We start from the raw sequence: 18577 nt of genomic DNA on the forward strand, positions 1-18577 counted from the left end.
TTCCAGACCTTTCCTGATTCAAGTGGGAGGATTAAAGAATTGCCAACATATTTTATTATTAGTTTCTTTTTTTTACATGATCAAAATGTGGGACAAAACTCTGAGTCGAGCTTTTACAAGAAGATTCCAGGCCATCTCTGATGTAAACAAAGCCTCTGCATGCTGTTCCACAGTCAATGAGCTGTTTGTCAGGCAGCCATGTAGTTAGATTAGCTGTCCCAGCGCGTGAAGCCAACAGTGAAACAAATGGAGCCGAGACAAATGCAAGCTTTCGGCGGCATCCTTCACTGCTGGTGCACAAGGGTCCGCTGAGCAGTTGTACCAAAGCCCTGGGCAAATGACACTAAGCAAGTCTGCACACGCAGTGCATACACACATGCAGATGTAGAACCTGTACAATACAGACCTACAAAAACAAGGAGGATAAGGAGACATTTTTCAAAATCCTTTTCTAATTTGACTTTGGCAAGTTAATTAAATCACAAGAGGCAGAATATACAGGAGGAACACAATCCTGTATATTCAAGAAAAGTCACATTAGCAGAAGGTGTTGCCTTTTTAAATACTGTTCTTTTTCTACATCCTCATTAGTGGACATTCATGCCAGTAATGAATGAATGTAGGTTAAAAAAAGGAATAAACAATTTCAGAGTTTGACATTTTTTTCAAAAACATCAATATTTAATAATCTTTCCCTTAGCTGCTGGCAAAAAGAAAAATCAATAACTTATAATTCTGAGAAGTTGCCCTTTAATTGCAAGCGGGCAGAAGTCCTACCTTCTCCACTTTGGGTGCTAGAGCACCCTGGGTGGGAGCGTGGGAGGGACCAGGAGAAGGCGGCTGCAGCGGACTGGCCGGCTCACCGTTGAGAAACACAGCAGAGACGTTGGGAGGTGTGAGACAAGAGAGAGGGGAGGAGAGGGGGAGGATGGGCCGTGAAGCCGGGGAGGAGAGCGGGGAGGGGCCTAAGCTGGGTCCTGGAGACACCATGGAGAGGGGACGACCCGACTGGCCAGCACAGCGTGAGGGAGAGGAGTTCTGAGGACGCAGTGGGGAGATGGACACAGTGGGGCGCTCTGGACTTCCAGCAGGTGGACTATGGACTAAATAAAACAAAAACAAATGCAAGGGTTACACTAAGATTCACTGAAATCAGGAAAGTAATGTGTAAAATAGCATAATCATGTTTTAATGATCTGACTAGCAATCTGCTGATACAATCATTATGAATGTATTACCTTTACATCAACACTACTTAATTCTATGGACATTTGCTGTGCATTCAGGTAAGAGGTGTTGCAGTGACCAACAATAGCAGGAAAACAAAAATAAGGTTTCAATTATATAGTCAAGAAAGGAAAAAAGAAAGAAAAAAATTAACTACCTCTAAAGCTAAGCAAATTTAGTTCAAAATATGTCAGAGGAATAAAACCTTAGCATCATTCTACTGACATCATGGTTAAAAGCTGGTACAGTGCTTACGGTGCATTTTTTTGGTTTTTTAGTTCATATTTAAAGAAATCCAAACAAATGTGCAAACAGGACAACAAAGAACTACCAAAGAATTACAAAAGAGTCTCAGAAGCTGAACCAACTGGCCGAAAGTCAGTTTCCTAGTCAAATTCCCTTATTATTGACATTCTTACTAACATATTTGATTTAAAAGACAAATCTAAACCCTTAAATTGTAAAATCTTAAGTAGGTCACTCAATAATAAAAATCCATATAAAGATAATGGCAAAAACAGTTGAGTTTTCCAGCCACCTGCTCTGCTATACTGCAGCAGGCTACTAAAAAAAAAAAAAATCCTTCAGAGAGGTGAGCTGGTCATGTGATGAAACCACTAAATGCCAGAACTATGCACATACTAAATTTTGTAATCGAGACCAGATGCGTGTCCATGTGTGTGTGTGAGGGAGAGAGAGAGAGAAAGACACAAAGCAACAAGAGAAAAGGGAGGAAAAAAACTGGAAAAAAAATGGGGAGAAAAAAACGAGGAGCTCTGTCATTACGCCTCCATAAAACAAAAAGCACAGTGATGTCATTCGGCTATGTGCTTGTCAGTTTGTGAGTTCACTTGTGTGTGTGTATGAACGTGGGTGTGCACATGTCTGCGTGTGTGTGTGCGTGCTAATCTTGGCAGTGCTCTCTGAGTGTGTACTCTTCAGCCTTCCCAAAGAGACCTTCAGCATTATTTTCTCAGAGGGAGAAAGAAACGACACAAAGAGAAGGAGAGAAAGGGGTATTGAAAAGATGAATAGACTCCGAGTGGAAAGCAAGGTTGATATGATCTAGACCTTGTACTAGTGCAACAGTGTGAGTGTGTGTGTGCATGTATATGTGAGTGTGATTGCTTGTAGCAGAAATAGTAACACCGAAAGATCAGAGCACAGTGTTTTAGTGTTTTTCACATGTGGGGTTAGCTTGCATGTTTACTTGGATAGAGTAACGCTGGAGTGTTGCTAAATCATCCTGTGCAGCAGCGTGTTTCTCAAACATATTTTAAACAGATCGAGTCATATTAGTGTTCTAAATGGTTCTCAGTGCATAAACGAGGGGGAAAACCTAAACTCAGTGTCTCCAATAAGTGCTAAAACTTAAACAAATGTCCTGCCTTGTATTAACAAAGTATAGTTTAGTTTCCCTAACTCTTTTGGTGTCAAAGCACAACAAAAAAGCTAGGCTCAGTGGAAGTAATTAATCATATCACCTAATCATAACTAAATAATATGTTTCCTATGCATAAAATGAACTACTGAGTTTGGCTTATTGATTTGGTTTTGCCACAAGAACTGTTTATCCATGTTTTTCCTAAACATAAAAATGTACACTTCTTGACAAATCTTAACACTAAAGTTTAGTTTTCTTAAAAGGATCTTTGTCGTTTAATTTCCTGTTAGCCTGGCTATTTACACATTCCTATTTGTGTAAATACAGCTGAAATGATAAACTTAGTGCAACCAGAAACTTCACCTAAACCTAAACAAGAAGCTTTGCACACTACGTTTAACTTTAACAAATAATTATTTGAATAATTTAGTTTTCTATCGCTAATTTAAAGCCAACAAACGAGCAAATCTCGCCACCTTACGGGCACAAACAAAATCTAAATAGTAAATTATCTAAAAAAAAAAAGCAGTTTCATTAATGGGCTGTTGAGAATCTGAATAGCAAACAACCTAGATTTATTCTTAAAACCTAAACTATCTCCACTGTCCAACCTTAAGAGTAATTTAATTTTCTTAGTTTGGGGCATTTACAACTGAGCATGAACGTAATTTCAGGGAAACAAAAAGCATTTATTGCCTAAAGCCAAACAAGAATCCTCGATGCCTGAACTCAGTAAAGTTGCTTGGTTTCCTGGCATTGGTTGGAGTTTAAACCGAACAAATAAGCCACTCAGATTAGGGATGCACAATATACTGCAATCACCAGTCTTGGCTATTGTTAGTCATTTTTTAGCAAATTGGTTTCAGTCTCAAAAAGCAAAACCAGGCCAATATCAATAATCACTGTTTGTCTTTATCTTGTTATTGCCTGAGTGTTTTGGGAGGCAGTGTGGTTGTCCATGTGGTATTTGTTTGGGCATGTGACAGAGATAATGAATCAGTGCAGGAATGTCAGTGGTGTGGTCATTTCTTCATGGTGTCACAACGGTAGGGGATAATAATTACAGATACAAACACGCAGAAATATTTATGTTATAAAAACATACTGCTTATCAGCCATAACAGCAATATTTATATCGAACATCAATATCAGCTCAAGTTTTTATGTTGCTGCATTCCTAAAGCAGGCTTGCTGCCCAACTCTGGGTAAGTAGCTTTCTTCTCTTTGCAAGTCAGTACATAAAGTCATCCATTTATTGAAGCAAAATGCTCACAATCACTGTTATACAGATTACAGCGTGTTTTGAAGCAAGCCTCTGTAAAATAAACAAGCATATGTTGAGTGAAAAGCACTGGAATTGTTATTTTCTATTACAAATCCAAAATATCTACATTTTAAAAGAAAAAATGAGTTAAAACTAAAAGATAACATGTACTTTTTTGTTCCTTGTTAATTTCTTGCAACATTAATACGATTTGTGTTGTTCACCAGTTTTCACATTTGCAGAAGTTTAATCTTAATTGCACACTGGATTGCAGATCCAGTCCATTTTATTGTTACATGACACTCATTTCTATTTGATTAGCGACTGTAAAAATGTGAAACATTAAAAAAACAAAAAACAAAAAAAAAAAACAAGACAAATGTACAAGAGAAAGACAATTAAAGAAAGAGGACGCGAACTGGACCTGTGCCTGCTATTGTAGGTACCTGGATTAATGACTGTTCGATATTCCATTATTTTCTAATCAAGAACAAAAGGGGGTAAAATGCTCCAAGGTCCTAAATGATAAGGACTCTGCTGCGTGGAGTCAGTAGCCTGAGCTGAAACTGTGCAAACAGCATTAAAAAAAGATACATCTATAATTAATCTCTTTTATTTCTATCAATTTGTTAATTAAATATTCAGCGGGAAGAATCCCTCCCTCTATTATATCTTTTCAGGAAATTTAATTATGCTGCAAATACACAAGTTGTTGTTCAGTTTATGAATGAAAAATGTTGAATTTCTATCATTTCAATGTGTCCAAATGAATCATGTGAATTAGATCCATCTAAAAACAGCTTTTACACACTCAAACTGAAATTTGTTGCTCTAACACAAAAATACACAGTCTACGTGTACGTGTTTCTGCTTACCCAGCTGCATTGAAGTGCGGGCCTGATTGGCCACATGCTGGCTGGAACGCAGGCAGTTCTTCAGCTGGGCGGCGGCAGTTTGCGGCGAGGATGCGGGGCTGACACTGTTGACGCAGTTTGCTGATGTCACGAGCGGCGTGGCGGGACGAGACGACGAGGGGCCAGGAGACCCGGGGGATGAAGGGTCTGAGATTTTACCCGCCGCTTGACTGCACCCACTTCCCCCTCCTCCAACTGGACTGGACAAACTCGAACCTCGAGGTGATGCAAGTCCAAATGGAGCCCTTTGAAAAAGAGACAGGAGAAACAAGTCAATTTATCAGTTTACCAAATGGTCTGTGTTTTTTGGATTTTTGTGTTCATTATGCTTTTAAAATCACATTCAAAATACATTTGTTTTACTTCAGCTACATATAAAATGTGCCCACCAAAATAAAATAAGTAAAATTAACATAATTGGATCTTCATATAGTATTTACTTAACTTGCGTGTCATCATGAAAATGGTAATTGTACCACCTGAAGTGGCATTGAAGCAACCTACCAACCACAAATGTGAGATGGTGATTTGAACAGGAAAATCATTGCTACATTATTTTACAATACATTTCTTTTTACAAAGTTAAGAATAAACAACCATTTTTAAAAAATATTAAATCTTGAACTTGAATATTTAACCAAGTCTAGAGACGAGGTAAATTTGATCCTGTGTTGGTAACAGAGCTGGTGTGATTCCTGAGGTAAATGCAGCACATATTTAAACTGATTTTAAACTGGATGTTAGCCAAAAACTTTCCTATATACTGAAATAATATTTATGGTATTCTCATACATTGTATATAAACAAATATGTTTTTAGATTTGACAGATTGCATAAACTTCACAGAAATGGATAAAACCTCTAACGAAAGGCCAACGATAATAAACGCTTTTTTATACAGTTTTAAAAAATGTGGTTTTCATATGCTCCTGGCTTTGATTAAAAAGCTTTTTAGTGCACCATTTCTCAACTTTCTATTTACACAAATGGATATTACTCAGCTCATGAATAATGATGAGCGTTAACCGGAGACAAAAAATAGGGAGGGATTTTTTCGTTTTACATACATTTGCACTAGAGTACAGCTAAAGAGTTTACAACAGTTTTAGATTCTGAACTTCACTATGTCCCCCTGGTCTGTGTGACATGTAATTGTAGCCAATCTTATTTCAATATTAATCAGAAACAATACAACCTTATGTTGTATTACTACTATGTAGCTGCCGCCTAGTTCTTATAGATATTCAGTACTAAAGGTATGGCCAGATATTGCAGAAGTATAGGCATTGTCTTAGTATTTCATGTCCGCTTACAACACCAGGACAAAAACAACACTTCTGAGTAAAAGTGCCTCCAACCGAGACAAATGTTACATAGAATCACATTAAAAACATGTAGTGGAAGCAGAGTTTTTCTTCCCTTTTTTGTTCCTGTTCTACCAGCACTTTTTCTACTCGTGTCTCATATCTCATCATGAAATCATAGTGCCAGATTCACCACCAGGCACTCCTACCTCGAATAGCTCCTCGCTATTTTTTGCCATCTTATCAATTCATTCTTTGTTTTATTGCTGCTGAATGTGGATGCTGTGAAGAATAGCCAGAAATTGTTTTTTTGGCACCAGCAATCCGTGCTTAAGAAATGCATTCACTGACATCAAGAGAGAAATGATCCAAGACTGAGTGCATGAGGAAAACATGCTGATTTGAAACAAAAAGGTTCCCTTAAAAAAAAAAAAAAGAGAAAGAACTGAAGAGAGCTATTCTCATCTGATATTAAAATTTAGCTCAAAGCGCCAAATTTTGCTGCAAGCATTGCCATAGGTACTCTCCTGCTTGTTGGGCACAAAATATTAACACTGATGCAGGTTTTAGTTCATGATAGCAGTCTAGATGCCGCAAACAGTACTAGTAAGCTCTGCCAGAGTGAGTAATGTCACTATTATTGTCTGACTGGTGGATCAGCACGATGTAGTGTCCTGCTGCATCATATATGCTGCTGCAGACTGCTCATGTTTCTGTCTGCAGAGTGCTGAATGGCAGAACAGTGAACTGAACATTATTGACGCAGCGGTATTCACACTCTTATGGCTTCCCATCGACTTCCCGCCAGACACATACAGAGTTATGGCTTTCTACGTGTGTGCATGTGAGTGTGTGTGTTTCAAACAAAAGACACAACCGAGTTATTCCCAGATTATTTGATTTCAGGTTCTGTATGGATATCAAGTAGTCACTACATGCATCTGATTCTTCTGCATGCTTGGCACAGAATGCTTCCAAAGGTCCCTTCAGATGCTTTAACTCCAGTTTGTGACCATAAAGATGATGATAAATGTCTGCGGAAGACTGTGGTTTCCAGTAGTTCAAAACCATTCATGTGTCCTTTTATGAAATCAGGCTGCCATACACACAAATTTGCGCTTAAGTCTTTTTCTGTGTGTGAGCAATTTTGAAAGCCTCTCATTATCATACAGAGAAATTTCTGAGCTGCACTGCAGACAAAGGAGGGGGTAGTAAGGAGGGAGGTGTGGGAGGAGGAGAAGAGAGTATGCTTGCGTAAAAAATAACAAATTGCCTCTCATTTGATTATGCGTTCATCTTGCCTCGCTCTCTTTCTTTCTCTCTCTGAGATTGCATAAGCGCCGAATATGAAGCAACCATTCATACGCACTTGAGAAGTAAACCTGCTGTTCTGGCTGCAGTTTTCTCTCTTCGTATGATTGTTTTGTTTTTTACTTCTTATTCTCCAAGATGTATTGTTTTCTCTTTCAGTCATCTCCAATTTTACACTTTACAACCACATTTTATCTATCTCTACATCTATCCCTTTTCCCTGCGTTTTTCCTATTTACAACGACTACCTTTAAAAGTATTGCCTTTAAATAAAACACCTGAACTGTTCTTTAAGCTTGGATGTGTCATAATTCCTTGCAAAAGACAAGTCCTTACATTTTGAGAGGTTTCAATATAAAACTTCAATGGATTTTATTCTAATTTCTTGTGAATTGATCAAACTGGTCCAAGAACATCAGTAAACAGCAATTTTCAAGTCTTGCCAAAGACTGGGTTTTAAGTTGGACTTAGATTTTGCCATTCTAACTCAAGGACATACTTTGATCCAGCATACAGCCAGAGCTACATTCCAGGTTAGCTCTGGCTGCATGTTTGGCATCCTTATTTCTGGAGAGTGAACCTCTTCCCAGGGTCAAGCAGTCTATGACAGGCTTTCTTCTAGTACTGCTCCATATTTAGTTCCATCTATCTTTTCATTAGTGAGTCATGCAGTTTTCTGACCAAAACACCTTCGTCACCCTTATTTTTCCAACAGTAGCTGTCTTTTTTTACCACTATTACAGATAGTGTGCTTTTATAGTGCAAGATTGAGAGTTGTTCTTTGAACAGATTTTCCCTCAGCTGTGGATCTTTGTAGCGCCACAAGGGTGTCTCTTGATTACTGCTTTCCTAATCTTGCCTATCAGTTTAGAAGAATGGCCATTTCTCGGTAGTTGTGGCATCTCTGTCCATTTCTACTGGATTTTATTTACACGTATCACATGCAAATTGGCATTTCAGATTTCAACTGCGAATAATTCAAAACTCTTGAGTTATTTTCTTTCTAATTTACAAATATTTATCACTTTGTGTGAGCCAATCATGTATAAATCAAGCAAATTACATTAAAGTTTGTGGTTGTACCGTAGCAACTTTTATTTTGTACAATTCAGTTTTAAGTGGAATTAAAACTGAATTGTTTTAGAAGTGGAATTACAACAAATATGAAAAAAAGCAATAAGGAAAATTTTTTGTCCAAGGCAAATAATTTTTTTCTTTTTTCTTAAATTCTTTTCAGCAGATCGTTCCCACTCGAGATGGCCAAAATAATAAGAAATACTGAACATTAGGCATCAATTATCAAAGCTATTTCTGTTTTATCTCTATGTCATAAAGACAAAATATCACTGCTGTTTTGTCTAACCTCCACTAACCTGGACACGGGAGTGACGTAGTTTCCTGGAAAGACTCCAGAAGCGGCAGTTCTTAGTGAGGTGCCTTTGAACCATCCATCCTGACACTTCTCTGTCACTCGGTACATCTCCCCCTTCCTTAGCTCCAGCTCGTCAGCTTTCTGGGGCTTGTAGGCGTATAGAGCTAAATATCTGGACAAGAAAGGCAGTAGGACGTAAATTTATTGTAAAATTGAGTAAAAACGTTGAAGGATACATCAATGTTCAATCTCTTAGCGGGCATCTGAAATCATGCATGTATATCTAATGATCTGATTAAAATCTAATTGCCAGAATTAGGAAAAACACATGCAAGCTTAAGCAGTTTGTGGTATCATCAGGATGGCTCAAAGAAAACAGGAACATAATCTCAAAAAGAAAAAAAGAAGTCGCTATTTTTGCCAACATCCAAAATAAGATAGGAAGCATTTGTTAATGAGTAAGTAATAATGTGAGCAAGGCTGAGCAACTAATTAACCTAATTCAACTAAATCAACTAATTTTAATTCAGATTTTTGGCTAAAAAAAAATAAAATAAAAAATAAAATCACAAAAACGCTGAGGGATAATACAAAAACGCACAACCGGGGTGTGAAACCAGGCCGGGCTGGCAGTGCAAATCTTCGGTAGCCTCGGGGCTTGGTTGGGGTTAATTACATAATTAGACATTTTTAAAGTGAAGGCCTACATTATCAAATATGAAATTCAAAAAATTATAAATATAAAAACAAAGTTTGGAGAAAATTTACAATTATCCCTTATAAGCACAAGAAATGCAATGCATTTCTAAGCTTAGAAAATTTTAAAAAAATTAATTTTCAGGATTTCAATCATGACCAAAATTATCATGACAGTAATTATTTTAGAAATCTTGCAGCTTCACAAGTACATTATTATCAATAGTTCACTGTAGAGTTCAAAGTCAAGCAATACAAGCTCAGATACAACTAAGCGCCACTGATTGTCTGTCTCTCCTGAATGACTTCGCCTTTGTGATGCTCACAAAGACATTCTCAGACACAACTGGATCTTTGTCAGCATACAAAGACAAACATTTTGGTTTGAACCTCCCACCAATTATTGTTCATTGTGATGAAATATTTCCTGTCTGTTGCTCAGATGTTCATGTGTGTTTTAAAAAAAAATTTTTTTTATGTATATTTCTTTTTGTTAGAAAAGATAAAAATCAATTCTCAATGAATATACTTGACAAATATGCTGGGGAAATAACTATATTTGGACTACTGTTGCATCTAAAAATCCATATTTAAAGAACAACAGCAGAGGGTCATATTCTTTAACTTAGGTTAGGAGTGCAAGCTGTCAGTCTCCACTTAAAAATAACAAACCAATCCAGCATTCAGGACATGTCTGTGTGTGTGATCACTTGAGGCTGACTGAATGGTTTTGCTTCCTGAATGGGAAGGCTTGCTATAAATGCATGCCTGATCAATAAGTGCTTGTTTACCGGTTCAGAAGATAAATGTAGTTCATATATATATATTTATATTTATATACTTTTGTTCTTGGATGGATATGACGAAGTCAGTAATTGCCCCCTGTGTAAACATATAAATGAGCTCATGGACCTGTCTCCGGGAGACATTTATAGTCCATAGCGCCAGGCTGGATGAGATCGCAGAGTAAACAAGCCATATATGTGCTACCTCCTCGTTACCATGGCAACAGATGTGGGGACTGTCTCCCGACTCCCCTTGGCAACAGGAATAGTTGCCAGGTCAAGATGAAAACGTAGGACCTCATCAGTGGGACAAAGCCATTCTGTTTTGGTATGTGTGTGTGCAGGTGTGTGCGTGTGTGTACTTGTGTGTGTGTGCTTGTGTTCCTATTAAGCTACTGGGAAGGTGATATTATTAAAGCCGACAATGCTGCTGGATTTGACTCACATCCCGTCCGAACGATGGTGATAATGTTGTAGACTCACAGATCTCAGAGTTTGGGCTTTTATGTGTTCAGTGAAACAAACCCTGAAGCTAAATCTAAAAAAAAACACCTTTGTTTATGATCATGAGAAGAGTTTGCAAGTGCTTGGTAAAAGTGTCTAATCAGTAAATGATATTTAAATAGTATGACCTGATTTTTTTTTGTGTGTGATAATTTCTTACTCCCAGTTAAATCGGTTTTCAATTTAATAAATTAAATTACAAAAAATGGGTTTGAAGTTATGGGTTTATTAATCAAGAGAAATACCCAAACCAAGCTGACTATATTTAAGTTTAAAGTCACAACAATTGTGAAGAAATCACTTAAATAGAGAAGGTTAAAAGATCTTGAAACGCAAAACATCATGCAATGATCTAAACAAACTCAAGAAGAGAATAAATTTGTTTCTGATTTTTCCCCAAATTATTGCTGAAGCCCAAGATTTAAAGAAAGAAATTCTGATGAAATATAAGTTGTATTCTTTAAAAGTTGTGCACTTCTAAAGCATACTTCTGGTGTAAAACTAGCAGCACTACAGAAAAAGAAAGTCATCTCAAGATAATATGGCAGATGGCAGTGGCCTAGTCAAAGTCTGGACTTAAATCTCACTGAAATCCATTAACAGAACAACAGCAGAGGGTCATATTCTTCAACTAGGCTATTGTGCTTGAAAACCCCAAATTGTGGCAGAATTAACACAATTCTGCAAAGTTAAGGGGGACAACATTCCTTCACAGTGCAGTAATAAACTCATTACTTGATATTGGAAATGCCTGACAGCAGGTGGGTCTGACAAGGACAGCACTATAATAATTACATCTACAGTGGGCTGATAGATTTTCCAATAGAGCCAGGCTAGTTTACATTTCTTTCCTCTTAAAATGCTTTTGGCATTTACTTAGCTTCTCTTTGTCTGATAATAAATTTAGTTTGACAATCTGAAATATCTAAATGGTGAATGACAAAAAAATATCTATGAACGGACAGGTACGTTTTCACAGCAATGTATATAGGTCCGGACTTAAATTACAGAAACAAGATTACTTTTCAATTTTATTAAGATGCGCCTAATTTTGTCCGGTGTGTCATTTCTTATCTCCACACTACTCCAAAAGTCTGCCAGCAACACTAGAAAAAAAACATGAACAGCCCTCTGTCAGAGTTCTTGGTGTCTTAATTTTTAGAAATGGTAAAGCTTGTTAAAAATCCAAGCCACACACGGCTTAGTGAACTGTGTTTTTCCTCTCTGAAGAGGGATTTTATCCTTGACCGGTGAAGGAGTAAATGTGGTTGCAGAGGTGGTGGAACATGGCCAATAGCTCTGGGCACAACAGAGTCAACATTTCTAACAATGTCAGGAAGTAGTTTGTGAAATCTTGCTTGTACATCTGGCACATATACAACGGGCAAGTGAGAAGAAGCCTTAAGAACTCACATGTTGAGCGGCAGCTGCACCTTGGCATGAGCCAACAGCTCAGAGGTAAGAGACGCCACTTTGGGGGGAAGCGGTATCCCCACTGAGGATGGAGAGGGACCTGGAGGAGATGCATCCTACAGGAAGATACAGCACACAGAAAAACATCGGTTTAATGTAAACTGTTACCTAAAAAATGTGCTTGTAGGCTTTTAAGCATCCTGGGAACTATTTACAAACAGCAAAAGCACTTTGAACTCAGTGAGAAATGCAGCCAGAAGCCATAACAGTAAAAGCGACATGACTCCAAACAGAAGCCTTCAAAGTGAGAAATGATTTTTTTTTATTTTTTGGTTGAGACTAGTAGGTGACAGGGGACTCATTGCAAAATGCAGAGCAGCAGAGGAACTGATATACTTTAGAAATGGTAATTTGCCCTTAGTTACAGTCTCTTTATCTTATCTTTCTGTTTTTATACTTATTACCTTTGTTTGAATGTGCATGCTTGTATTTACCTTTAGCGTACAGCTGGTATGCATGAATGTTCCCACTGTGGGACAACAAAGGATATTTCTGTTCTATTCTATTCTATTCTATTCTATTCTATTCTATTCTATTCTATTCTATTCTATTCTATTCTATTCTAAAATTTTAAACCACCTACTCCTTGGTATCCTTAGTTTTTTTTATATTGAGAAACTATATATATTACAGTAAAACAAACTATATTTAAAAGCATAATGTCATAATGCCAATAAATGTCCCTGCCTTACACAGTGCCTTCCATAAGTGTTCACACCTTGTCAACAGTTTTATAATCTTTATGTTTCCTCTAATACCTAAAATCAAAGGCAACCAATGGCCATGTTCAGAAAAGTTCAGCTTGCTGCTTTTGTCAAATCCGTGCAGGAGACACAGCAAACAGATAGCAGGTCAGATGGGTCTAGTGAGATCAAAAGTGGATATTTTGGCCTTCATGTAAAACTGCTGTGTGGCAGAAAGATAACACTGCACACAACCTTGCTCACTGTGAAACATGGCGGGGGCAGTATTATACTTTGATCCCAGTTTTGATTTCACTAGATCCATTTGATCCTGCTTTTTTCTCCAGTGGACAGAGGCAAGCTGGTTAGTTAATTATAGATAATACTGGAAGAAAACCTGTTGGAGACTGAGGAGTTACAATGAAATGGTTTGCATCAAAGTGTATTGAGAGTTGAAATCAGAGATTTACATACATACTAATAAAGACACATAAACATTTTTTTTCTCTCATTTTCTGAAGTTAAATCAGAATAAGTCTGTATAAACTTTTGAATTTGAAGGTTAAAACAAATCTCTCAAAAATGTTCTTATTATGTTTTCTGGCATTTAGCAAATACAAATAATGTTGGTTATTCAAACTGACCTAAAACCAGATAAGTTTGGTTGGACTTAACTTCAGACAGCAAGAAAAAAAAGTGTGTTTTTTTTCATTTGATGTATATAAATATCTGGTTTCAGCTGTATACCCTAGTTGTGTTCCCTTAGCTAATGTTTTGTGCACATCCCAGTATGTGGAGATACCTGAATGCGAGCAGCTGCTCTGGGGTCAGAGGAGCTGATGAGGACCGGGTGTGAGATCTCCATGCTGTGTCTGTTGTTCAGCTGGGCAGCCCTCTGGCTGACAGAGAGTGCGGAAAAAGAATGGCGCTTCTTTGCGTTTTTCTTCCCTTCACCTCTCCTGTGGCCGGAGCCATTTCCATTAGACGGCGAGGCACTGGGGGAGGGACCGGGAGTGCAGGGACCCAGGGGGGCTGGCTCAGAGCTGGGACCTGGTGCATTCACTGGCATAGGTTTGTCAATCTCCATCAGCTGCTTCGCCGTTTCATTTAACTGAGAAGAGAAAAGGGCAGATGGGGATAAGAAACGGGGGGAGGGTTAAGCAGCTCAGATGTTAGGTGTCAGACCTGAGTGGTTCGTGCACATCTCCAACATACACAATAGTATTAATCTGACCTTTACTGGCTTGTTCTTGTTGGCAGCTGTTAAATCTTACAACATAATAATCATTTGCCATGACTAGCCTTGGCTGCTGTGGTGTAGCATCCTTACACATAGGTCAAAATCAATTCCCACATTTTAGAAGAAATTATTTGCACAGGCAAAATGTGTTTAAATGAAATAATCTTGCAGTGCGATTTGCTAATGTTTACAGCAGCCAGGTTACAGCAAATACATATGAAACAAAATGCAGACGGAGAAGCCACCTGTATGAAGGAGGAGAAAGGGGTAAAATTTAACAATCTACCATTTGCCCGGAATTCATGAGAGGCTGCTATTAACTGCTGAAGGAAATCAGAGCATAAACAAATAAAACCAGATAAAATAGAGGAAGATGAAACGGGATCTTCACAACACCTGAAGCAGTGAAACATCTTGCTGCTTCTCAAATTTCACACTCTTTTGTTCTGTTTCTGCCCACATAGGCTTCCCGAGGTTATGAGCAGGAAGTGTAAGCATGCAGATATGTTTTCCAAGTGGCCAGAAGGCTCTCAAAGATCTCGCATATAGGCCTAAGCCCTAGAGAGATGTTTGTTCACATGACTTCATTTTCTGCAACAGAAGCATTTTTTTTTAAGTTGGAGACTGAGAAAAAGAGATCAAATGTTATAGGTGCACACATAGATCTATCTTCAATATATCATTATATGCATATTGTAACACTATTTTTACTAACTCACATCAACTGGCACACAGTTGAATCTCAATAAATTAGAATCTATTTGAAGATGTCTTATGCGTTTGTTTCTATTAGTTTGACTTTTTAACAGCTAAATAAAACCCAGTGTGTAAGAAAATTACAATACTGTGTAAAACCAATTAAAAAGGTTTTTAATTCAAAAATGTCAAATCATTGGAAAATATGCTCTTGCACTTCACAGCAGAGAGGACCGTCTGTATATCGCAGGTGTTGGGGGTCAGAGCCGCCTTCAAGCAACTTGTATTGTGTGATTCCCTACAGTTAGATAGTGGCTCACGAAATAGGGGGTAAAAATAACTGCCAATTTCAATAGTAAAACATGGCTATAATTAGCTGTGTTTCAACAGCGATGCATAGTTAAAATAGCTTCAGCAAGTTGGGATTTTTATTTAATGTTGAAGTTTTTTCTAACATACATGCTATTTATTCAAAGAGGTGATTGCAACAACATCTCATTAGTTCTCTGACAGTTTTTAAAACACCTTCAAGCTGAAGTGCACTCTGAAGTGCAAGGTGCTATATGAACTAAATTGGTACACAAGAGTTATCAATTTTGTCACTAGTATGACGTTTTCAACACTTATTACCAATGTAGACTATGTATGTATATCAAGTCACACCTAACGTATGCGCGAGCTATATCCGTACTTGAAGTTAATATTCAGCTTAAGTGTGACCTTTCAGATGTCTTACTCTTATATTAAGTTTATTTCACATAGGCTCACTGAGAATTTAAGCTATAAATAACGAGCCAGCGAAAAGAACTTTAGCACCACAACAACTTTACATTCCAATCATGTCTGCTTACCAGTCTTTAAACCCCTGAACAATCCCTTGAGAGAAAGTCAAGAGTTTCCTTCAATTTTTATTATCAGGTGTGTGTGCGCGTGTTTGTGTGCGCGCGCATGCGTGTGTGTGTGTGCTTGTACGTACGAGTAAGAGGCAGTGTAAAAGGCTGTCTCGTCTGGGTTCAGTGTTGGCGATGTTGCATTTCCATATTAATAGAAATGCTAATCAAAGCCAAATCATATGGTAATGAGCATGATGGATTGACGTTGCAGATATAACTGAGATGTAACTCTCATGAGGCTAACACAAATACACACACACACGCATGCATGTAAACCACATCAGACACACACACACACACACACACACACACACACACACACACGCACACGCACACACACACACACGCGCGCGCACGCGCGCTCACGCGCGCTCACGCACACAAAGGTCAATAAGGCCACACGTGATCTTTTAGAGTAACTTACAATCCAGTTTGAATCCCCCAATGCATCCAGTAAGTATGTTTCAAACACACATGGGCCCTTGCATTTCCCCTCACACACGCACACACAGAAATCACTGATGTGTCAGTCTTTCTCTAGCTACTGATGTGCCTGTTATGGTGCAAAGCACATGAAGGAGTATGTGTGAGAGAGAGATTTTTACATGGCTCTTCCTGCTGAATAAATAATCCAAGGTAATCCGTTTCTATGTGTTGAGCAAGCTGCACCGATTTTTGTGTTGAGTGTTATCTCAACGTAATACTGTGATGAGCCGATGAGCTGATAGCTACGCTAAGAAAAGGAAAATCCGGCAACAAACACGCACGCTTTTGCAAACAATCCCCTTCCTGAACAGATCCAGTGCCTTGAAAAAAGTATTGATACCACTTGAACTGTGTATTTTAATCGCAGTATACATCCAGCAGCTCTGTGACAACCTCAGATGTTTATTCGAAGACCAATCAAACAGGTCAAGGATAAAGCTATAAAGAGGTCTGAAATAAGATTAGGATATTAAACAATATCCCAAGGTTTGAACATCTCAAAGAGCACTGTTGAGTTTAGCGAAAAAGTATGGCGCAAATGCAGATCTTCCAACTCCATGAATCAGGTCTTTCTAAGAGACGGGCAAGAAATCTAATATCGAAAAAAAAAGTGATAAGTCTTGTTCACAGTTTGCCAAACAAGACTTATAAGGGGAAACGTGTTGAACATGTCATCCTGAAAACATAATTCCCACAATAAAACCTGGTGGTGGTATTATCATTCTTTGAGATCGCATTTCATCAGTAGGAAAAAAGAAAACTAGATCAAACGTTAAAGAAGGATAAACCTCAGCATACAGTCTGAGCTGCAGCAGATTTAATATAAAGCAATCAATAGCTAGAATGTCCCAGTCAAAGTCCAGATTTCCAATCCTATTCAGAGCATGTGGAGAGACTTGAATAGTTAACTCTGAACATGTGTAAAGCTGATCAACATAGCCCAAATGAACAACAATTCTAACTACAAGAAATGTTGACTTAAGCAAATTTATGGTAAAACTTTACAATTTTTAGTTGTTAAAAAACCCCCATCTAAACTAGATATCCTTCCACCTCAAAGTTCTACACTAATTTATGTCCATCACATAAGACCCAATCTCCCTAAAATTCCACAGTTGCAACACGACGCAACTTGGAAAAAATATAAATATTTTTACAGGCTATTGCACAAAGAACTAAGACCTGAGTTCATGCAATAGGAGTCCACATCAAAGGGAAAACAAAACCAAGCAAGCATGTCCCAAGCTAATTTCCAGTCAGGATGAATCAGCCGAAAAGCCACAGCCCCTGAACACAAACCCACCTACGCTAACCTTGCTTCTTTTACAGATCTCCTAAACTTATACAACAGGATCCAACCCACTCACTACACCTACCCAAACACCAGGTCCAGTAGACGCAGCTATACCTTTACACGTGCATTAACAAACTGGGACACCCTGAACTCAAACCAAGTTCACACTCAATATATCCACCTACTCTCATAACTAAATCAAAGTAATCTCAAATTCAATTGTACAAAGCCTGCAGCTAGATAATTTAATTCATTACTGTCCTTTCCTCCTTATCCCTTTGTGTTTGTATCTACAGGTAAGATAAGACACAGGGCTACCTACTATTACAGAAGCTTTCAATGTGTCTTCATGCAGTAATTATTTTTACAGTATGATCTCTTACCAGAAATAATAAAGGATAATTCCGACACCGTCTACATGCATCGTTTAGTCCACGTTAGACATGCTCACAGCTTTGCAGCTGTTATGGACATCTCATGTTTCAAATAGCTTTGGTTCATTTGAAGATGGTTACTGGCACTGCATCTAATTTCAATGCAACCTTTGCACTGTCAAATGAGGTAACCTAATGCAGAGGATTACCACAAGAACCACAACAAAAACCATCAGTCGTCCATGTGTGGCTGGGCTGGTCAACAGAATACACATAAATAAGCTGCGAGCTATTATAGAAGAAAACAAGGGTCACATTTCTGCAATTAAACAACCATTTGTGTAAGAACAAAAAGGCTCTATGTGGTATAGCAATTGAGGCCTTTCATCAGTTTTAGCAAAATTTGTTGAGGCAACTGAGGCTTAATGTAGACAATTAAAAAATGTCAGCATACTTTCCTGTGAACAGCTTGCTGTATTGCAGTTTGTGCAAACTATTATGTTGATCCCCAATCTGGGTTACAACTGACAATTTCAGTGCTTGTCCCACTTTATAATGATGACCACAATAAAAAAGCAGTGTATTGGCACCTGGCAACAGTTCCCTTTAAGTATTTGAGTATAGCCCAAGGTCTTCCTCAAAAAGCTGTGCATACTTTAGTATTTATATTCATATAT

The 18577-nt window shown here is 38.1% G+C and overlaps 1 protein-coding gene across 3 annotated transcripts in view; it reads right to left on the minus strand.

The window, feature by feature from the left end:
• LOC103461410 (E3 ubiquitin-protein ligase SH3RF3) overlaps positions 1–18577 on the minus strand; it is a 121544-nt gene that overhangs the window by 12484 nt on the left and 90483 nt on the right. For 2 of the 3 annotated variants that reach the window (XM_017302661.2, XM_008403713.3), the window contains 5 exons: positions 13720–14028; positions 12175–12290; positions 8778–8948; positions 4751–5034; positions 778–1103 (listed from right to left, as the gene is read on the minus strand). In XM_017302661.2, coding sequence (XP_017158150.2) covers positions 778–1103; positions 4751–5034; positions 8778–8948; positions 12175–12290; positions 13720–14028 — 1206 coding nt within the window. The remainder of the gene's footprint in view (positions 1–777; positions 1104–4750; positions 5035–8777; positions 8949–12174; positions 12291–13719; positions 14029–18577) is intronic. The other variant, XM_008403716.3, reaches the window with a different exon arrangement.

The sequence above is a fragment of the Poecilia reticulata genome, chromosome 2 (assembly GCF_904066995.2).
Source record: "Poecilia reticulata chromosome 2, P_reticulata-male-v2, whole genome shotgun sequence".
In the NCBI taxonomy this organism is placed as follows: Eukaryota; Metazoa; Chordata; class Actinopteri; order Cyprinodontiformes; family Poeciliidae; genus Poecilia; species Poecilia reticulata.